Source organism: Hydra vulgaris, chromosome 06, assembly GCF_038396675.1.
Source record: "Hydra vulgaris chromosome 06, alternate assembly HydraT2T_AEP".
In the NCBI taxonomy this organism is placed as follows: Eukaryota; Metazoa; Cnidaria; class Hydrozoa; order Anthoathecata; family Hydridae; genus Hydra; species Hydra vulgaris.
Window position 1 is genome coordinate 52,774,968 of NC_088925.1, and position 8,147 is coordinate 52,783,114.

Consider the following 8,147-nt stretch of genomic DNA (forward strand, 5'->3'; position numbering starts at 1 on the left):
AATAACGCGATTTTGGATAAGTTCGTAAAGGCAAAACTCTGGAATGAAAATTTGTTTATAAATGAAGATTTTAGCAAACGTACTATGGAAATAAGAAGAAAGTTATTCGCGGAAGTAAAGGAGCTACGAAGTAAAGGAAAGTATGCTAAGGTTACTTATAACAAATTATTCACACGCGATTTTAAGTAAATTTTTTTTTTTTTTTTTTTTCAATTCATAATTATAAAATTATTTAAATTCTGAAATGGATTCAAACCAACTAAATTTTGAGTCAATTTCATTTAACTTTTTTCAAATTAATGATTTTTTACTTGATAATGAATCCGATCCTGACATAAATTATTTTAGTGAAGCAAGTGCTCTGCAAAACTGCTCTTATTTTTATAACAATGAATTGAAAGATTATCGTAATAGGGATTTTCTTAATGTTATTCATTTAAATATAAGAAGTTTAAAAAAAAACTTTGATACTTTTCATAGTATTATAGAAGAAACTTCTAATATTTTTAACATAATATGCATTACAGAGACATGGTGCAGTTCTGATGATGTTAAAAACTCAAATCTCCACCTTCCAGGTTTTAATTGAATTTCTTTAGCGCGTAAAAATAAAAAGCAAGGTGGTGGTATTCTTTTTTACGTGAATGAATACTTGCGGTTTATTAACAGGCCAGACTTTCTGATGGCGATAAAGAGGTTTTAAGTATTGAAATTCTAACTAAAAATGCCAAAAATATAATTTTAAGTTGTTGTTATCGCCCACCAAATGGCGTAATTGAGGATTTTAATGCCTTTTTACATAATGATATAATTAAAAAAAGTTCACATAAAAAGAAATTAAACTACTTAATTGGTGATTTTAATTTAAACTGTTTTGAATACCACAATAATACTAACGTTAAAAAATTTTACAATGACATTTTCGAAATTGGAGCGGTACCGTTAATAAATAAGCCTACCAGAATATCATCAACATCAGCCTCTATATTAGATAATATAATTACAACTGACGTTTTTAACTTATCTTTAAAAAAAGGTATTATTAAAAGTGACGTCTCTGATCACTTTCCCATTTTTTTTTCCATAAACACAAACATCAAAAAAATTCTACACCATAATAAACCTTTCATCAAACGTTTTTTTACGGAAGCAAATTGCTCTGCTTTTAAGGAACAATTATCTTTACTTCATTGGAAACATATAGATTCTAATGATGCTAATTTAGCTTATAATTCGTTTTTAAAAACATTTTTTGAAATTTATGATATTAATTTTACTAAACATAAAATACTAAAAAAAAAATATTCACGTCACCATGGATTACAAAAGATCTCAGAAAAAGTTCTAAAGTTAAGCAAAAGTTGTATATAAAGTATTTAAAAACGAGAACATTAGAAAGTAAAACAATTTATAAGAATTACGCTAAAAAATTTGAAATGCAAAGAAAAAATTTAAAAAAAAGATACTGCATAAATTTACTAGAAAAATATAAAGATAATTCAAAGCAAACATGGCAAGTTTTAAGAGAAATTACAGGCAGTAAGAAAGCTAGCTCTTTACCTAAAGCTATTAAAATTGATAATAAAATATTTGATGATCCAGGAGTGGTAGCTAATAAAATGAATGAATTCTTTACTTCAGTTGGACCAAATTTAGCAAAAAAAATTTCAAACGTAAACAAAACAATAAACAGATGTAGTTTTCCTTTAATATCTTATCTAAATTCTTTTGAATTGTCTTTTGATGAATTTGATAGAGCTTTTAAAATGCTAAAGTTAAATAGAGCAGTCGGTCCTGATGATATCAATGGAAACATTGTCATTGATTCATATGATATCATAAAAATATCCTTTTAAAAATATTTAAATGTTCAATTCAACAAAGAATTTTTCCTGATGAATTAAAAATAGCTAGAGTTTCACCAATATTTAAAGGTGGAGACTTACTTAATGTTAGTAATTGCCGTCTAATATCTGTTCTCTCTGTTTTCTCAAAGATTATAGAGAGAATTCTTCATAATAAAATTTTTAATCATCTTTCTCAAAATAATATCCTATACAAAAATCAATATGGGTTTAAAAAAAATAACTCCACTGAACACGCTATACTCCAAATAACACAATATATTACTGAATCATTTGAAAGTTCCAAATTTACTTTAGGTATTTTTATTGACTTGTCTAAAGCCTTTGATACGATAGATCATAAAATTCTTTTTAAAAAACTTAAATATTATGGAATCTCTGGCAATGTTTTGAAGCTTTTAAAAAGTTATTTAAGTAATAGAAAGCAATTTGTTCACTATGACGTATCATCGAAATCAAACTTGTTAGATGTAACATGCGGAGTTCCTCAAGGGTCTGTCCTAGAACCTCTCCTATTTCTCATTTACATAAACGATCTTCATGAAGCATCTAATTTAATGAAAATTATGTTTGCTGACGACACAAATTTTTTTCTATCTCATAGTAACATAATTACCCTATTTCAAAGTATGAACATAGAATTAATTAAAATTTCGGAATGGTTTAAATTAAATAAGCTTTCTCTTAACATTGAAAAAACAAAATGGTCTCTTTTTCATCCATACTACAAAAAACATCTTCTACCAAGTGAATTGCCTGCTCTTTTTATAGATGACATTCAAATTAAAAGAGTAACGGCTACAAATTTTTTAGGGGTTTTTATTGATGAAAATCTGACTTTTTTTTTTTTTTTTTTTTTGTTCTTTTTATTACATTATAAATAAGCATTTCGTTACAATATTTAAAATACAAATATATAATAATAAAAACATATATATATATAATAATCGTTATTAAATAATAAAAGAACGCGGGAACTCGTAGAAGACCATACGGTCTTGTCGTCGAGTACCGCTAAGAAATGATCGTGTTAAAATTTATAAAATATTTACAAGATAAGAAATAAGTTAACGAAGTAAGAAACTTAAAATATTCCGTTACAAAGATACATTATTATATATTACAATTGTTAATGATGCATATATAATTTTTATAAATCAATAGTTAAATAGGGGGTAAAAAGGAAGATCACTAAAAAAAAAAAATGAATATCAAAAGTATATTGTTACATCTTCAATTGTAAAAATGAGATCTTTAAGCTTTCGTTTAAAAGAAAAGTAGTTACTTTGATGAAAAAAATCCTTAGTAAAATTTTTTTAAACTATTTTATTCCATAAGAACATGGAAACTATTTTATTCCATAAGACATGGAAAAAACACATTGAAAACTTATCCTCTAAAATTTCCAAAAGTATAGGAATACTATTTAAAATTAGAAGCATGCTAAATAAACATACTTTAATTCAGCTTTACCACTCTTTTATTCATTGCCATCTAAACTATGCTAATGCGGCTTGGGGTAGTGTAAGTAAAACTAAATTAGAACCACTTTATCGCCAACAGAAACATGTTGCACGACTTATCAATTTTAAACATCGATTTTATCATGCTAAGCCTCTTTTAAACGAAATGAATATTCTTAATATATATCAACTTAATATTTTTAATGTATTGTGTTTTATGTTTAAATGTAAGTCTCGCACATCTCCAATTTCTTTTCACAATTTATATTCTTTAAAAGTTAAAAATAAATACAATTTGCGTAATGAAAATTTTATTCTTCAACCAGTTTTCAAAACTAATTTTGGTAAATTTTGTATTTCATTTAGAGGAGCATTTTTATGGAACAAAATAGTGTTAAAACTTTTTGATTTCTCTCATGAATGGAACTTTTTCTTATTTAAAAGAAAATTGAAAGAAATTCTTTTCTCAGTTAAAAACATTCTGATATATTTTTAAGTTTGTTTTGTTTTTTAATAATACTCTTAGGAAATATTTTATCGTAATTTATATATACGAAATCTTTTATCTTAACTTCGTGTTTCGGAGTTACAGAGTTGAGAGTGGTTATAACCACTATTAAGTAGCCTCCTCATCTGTAGTGGCCTTCTCGGCCTTGAGGAGGTGAATAACAAAAAAAAAAAAAAAAAAAAAAAGTGCACTAAGTGAAACCGCACTGGGCCCCCGATATTTAAGGGGCCCCAAATAATAAAACACGTTTTTTTAATATGAAACTTATTTATAAGAAACTAGCACGAGAAGCCAAATCTTAAGAATCTTTAGTACTAATTACTACTTATTTAGTACTTGTTTTGTACTTTTTACTTTTTGTTTTTACTTTTTTGTTTTGTTTTTTTACTTTTCGATTAGAAACTTATTTTATTAAGAGATCGAGGAATATTTCTTAATTTTGCTAGTGCAATCGAATGAAACTCCATTCAAATGAAAATGGAATTCCGCTCAAATTTCCTTTTGGAAAATTTTTTAACTAAAAACCAATTTAATGGAAACAAAAAAAACTTGATTAATTTGATAATGATTTAATTTGAAAAATAACATATTTCAGATTATTTCAAATAATAGTTCCGTTGTTTTGTTTCAAATTGTTAGTTTTTATTTATTTTTTAAACAGTATTTTATATCTAACAAGACTTCAGAAATCAGTGATAATTTACAAAAGGAGAGCGGCTCTTAACCAAAATATGATATATTAGATCCTGCAACAAGGCCTGTTGAAATCGATAACAAACAACGGATGTTTTTGGCAGAGCAGTCACCAAAAAGTATTAAAGATATTCATTATATATGAAATTCTCAAGGAAGATATTTCAATGATACTTTTTTTTACCGACATATAAAAAATAGTGAAAAAGAATTAAGAAATTAACTATTACATTCTAATTCGACTGGAAAAAGTCTCTGCTTCTGTTGTCGTTTGTTTTCATTGATGAAGATAAGTTTAACTTCAAGTGAATTTTCTGATTATGCCCATACAGGAATACTGTTATCTGAACATGAATCTTTAAAGCAACATCTTTAATCAGCGTATAAATGGCGAATTCAAGAATTTAACACTAAACACAGCACAGGAATAGATCATCTCAATAAAAATGTGTTCAATTAAGAAAAATGCAGATGGCGAATAATTTGTATTGTAAAAGCGGTATTTTTAGGCAAACGAAATTTTAGGGGCAAATTAAATTTTTAGGGGCAGCAACAAAAAACTCTTTAAACCAAATAATGGTCATTTTTAAATAAAAAGTCGAATTTTAGAAGTCAACAACAAAGCATGATATATGTCGTGTGGTGGACATAACATCAATTTAGTTATAAATGGTAGTGTTAAAAACACTATTAAAAGTCAGAATTATTTAACTACATTAAATAATTTATATCAGATTTTTGCTGCATCAACAAAGCGATAGGTTTTGTTGATTCAAGTAAAATATTCAAAAATTAGTCTGAAGGCGCTAAGCAATACTCGATAGGAATATTGCTTTAAAAGTATAAAAGCTGTGAAATACCAGATAAAAGAATTCAGTCTTGCGCTAGATAAACTTAAAAATAGCCATCCAGATTGTAAAACTCATGCTGCATTTTTAATAAAACAAAAAAAATCTTTTGAATTTGTTGTGCTCACAACATTTTGGTATCACTTGTTATCAAAACTTCACATTTTCAGACAATTGCTTCAGCGAAAAAATATGGCAGTTAATATTGCATTACAAGATACATAGGCTTTGCTATTATCTTTTGATGATTTCATAAACAATTTTCAACAGATTATAAAAGAAGCACAAGAAGCATCGGTAGATATAAATGTTATAGCACAGTTCACTCACTGAACGGTCTTTTTTTGATACTCAAATATTAAATAGAAACAAAGATTGTCTTGATAAATCATCGAAACCTAGTTTAGTCAAAACTAAACTAGGTTCTGATGATGATATTGATATACGTGATCTCATTTCTGAAATTGATGACGAGTATAACCATCTAACACAAACGGATGAAGATAAGTTTAAAGAATCTTATTTTAATAAACTAATCGATAAAGTAAAAGATTCATTGCAAGAACGATTTGAATCGTATAAATTTTTAAATCGAATTTTTGGTTTTCTTTTCTATAATATAAAGTTAAAAACTATGAATACAAATGAATTCAATACTTATTGTTCAAATCTGGTCAAAAACTTAGGAAATGATGTTGAATAGGGATATGACTTTTTTGCAACCTACTAGGCCTGTATCGTAATTCAATGAACTTTTATGTAAAAAGAACGAATAGATGTTTCATTTTGACATATTTTGAAAAAAGGTCACCCCAAAACCAAAAAATCGAATTTTCAATAGGTACACTTTTGTACAGTAAATGAATATTAAAGGCTGAAGATGTTGTAAGAGTCATACTCCTGTTGTTATTTTATTTATTTATGCAACATGTACTGTGATATAACAAAAAACATTATGTGATATATAATTATACAAGTATTACAAAATTAACAGTATCAAAGCGTCTAGTACAACAATATACATAACTGTCTGTGTCTATAGGCCTACTGTGTTTAGTACATGGGTCACATGATGCTCACGTCTCATAAAGAGTCTAGCGCTTATTACTTAGAATGAATCGAAGTTGCAGTTTGTCTTTCTTTCTGCAGGAAGCATACAGGTCTTGCATCACCTTGATTGCACGTTCAGCTATCTGATTACTTCGTGGTATGTCGATGACGGATGGCTCTTTCTTCCAGTGATTTTTGAATGACTGCAATGCCTTTTTGTAAGGCTTCAATACATCAGATAAATTCTTGAAGTCATTGTCATTGTACTTTTGACTACTAAACCAATGTTCTGCCCACTCATATGAAATGAACCTGCAAACCTTCTCCAAATTCTTTCTCGCTTCAGGCATAAGAATGAACGCCAGAATGGCGAGAATGGCTCTTGAGTTCCATCTGGCATTGCTCATATTAGGAATGTTCTGAAAGTGAATCAGAGGGAAGTTTCTTTGTTCTTCATAGAACCTAAACACTCTTGTTAAATGGTACAAAAACTTCATATCGTCTCTCTACCCTGATTTATCAAGAATTTCTACAGTTCCATTCACAAACTTATCCTTCAGTTCATCATACTTATTCAACAGTTCAGACACAAATGGGTATTCAATGTTTGGAGATTTGGTATCACCCCCAAGTTCTTCGTCCATCACCAGACGGAGAATCCTGTCTAGTACGTGATGCTGACAACCGATAAATTGTGGTATTGTGACACCCTTTAATTTAAACATACGTTGCAACTTCACAACAACTCCATTTCTCTTCCCAGTATTGACGTTTGTTGTATCAGTAATGATCATCTTAATTGAATTCCACAAATTGTATTCATCAATAAGTTTGGCAATTTTTTCAGCAACAGTTTCAGCTTTGCCATCTTTTAAACGCAGTGCATCAAGTTTCACGTCAGTTCTTTCATTCTGAAGTACAACTACCTGATATTCCTTATCATCTATTCGTTTGCCGTCAAAGTGTAAGGACCACTGTTCCATTTTAAGTTGTTGTATCATTTCTTTTTTTAATTTACCTGCCTCTTTGAATATGGACTTGTAAATTGCTGATTGACTTGGAGTTGGAATATCAATACCTTGTTGTGATAATACATTGCATATTTTAGCAGCTTTCTTTGTGGAAACTCCACTTGATGTAACCATACTTACAGCAAATTTACTTTTGTAGTGCTTTCTAGTTTTTTTCTGAGTGTCCTCATCATCGTCTTTATCACCGTCGTCGTCTTCATCATCTTCACTCTTACTTTTGCAGTTTTCAGATTCAGTACCACTGTCTGTGGTAGACAGGACTTGTGATGTGGAAGGTATTGCTGTTCCAGACTGGACTTTCCTTCTCTTGGAAGGGTGAATGGTTTCTTTACTTGCCACTTGTCCTGTTGAGTACCCCACCTGTCCTTTACTTTCTTTTTGTAGGTGGTATAGACGTTTATCTTCCGAGGATAACCACTGGCCATTCACTTTCGTGATGTCAAATAATGCATTGAGAACATCATATTTTCCACGCTTGACACATTCATCATAGACCTTCAGCACCTTCATAAGCTTTGCTCTTATCACTTGATCAGACACACGTGGAAAATTCAGTTTATTGTCCCACAATTTTGTAATTTCCTTAGAAATTTGGTCTATTCGTTCTTTTCTTCCTTTAACATATGCTCCGAGAAACTGGTATCTTCCTACGATCTGCAATTGAAGTGGTATTCTGGATTTTTCATCGA

General features: G+C 29.0%; 1 protein-coding gene across 1 annotated transcript; it reads left to right on the forward strand.

Moving 5' to 3' along the window:
• The first annotated feature begins 244 nt into the window (after positions 1–244).
• On the forward strand, positions 245–6,080 carry LOC136081496 (uncharacterized). Its single transcript, XM_065798817.1, has 4 exons — positions 245–550; positions 670–1,036; positions 1,483–1,673; positions 5,694–6,080. The coding sequence occupies exons 1-4, from the start codon at positions 245–247 to the stop codon at positions 6,078–6,080; spliced, it is 1,251 nt and encodes a 416-aa protein (XP_065654889.1).
• The last annotated feature ends 2,067 nt before the right edge of the window (positions 6,081–8,147 follow it).

Bases quoted from the DNA above. Each gene is read 5' to 3' on its own strand.
- LOC136081496 (XM_065798817.1), top strand. From the start codon at position 245: ATGGATTCAAACCAACTAAATTTTGAGTCAATTTCATTTAACTTTTTT. The intron at 551-669 runs GTTAAAAACTCA...GTTTATTAACAG, and splicing joins CATGGTGCAGTTCTGATGAT to GCCAGACTTTCTGATGGCGA. The intron at 1,037-1,482 runs GTATTATTAAAA...TAAATTTACTAG, and splicing joins TAACTTATCTTTAAAAAAAG to AAAAATATAAAGATAATTCA.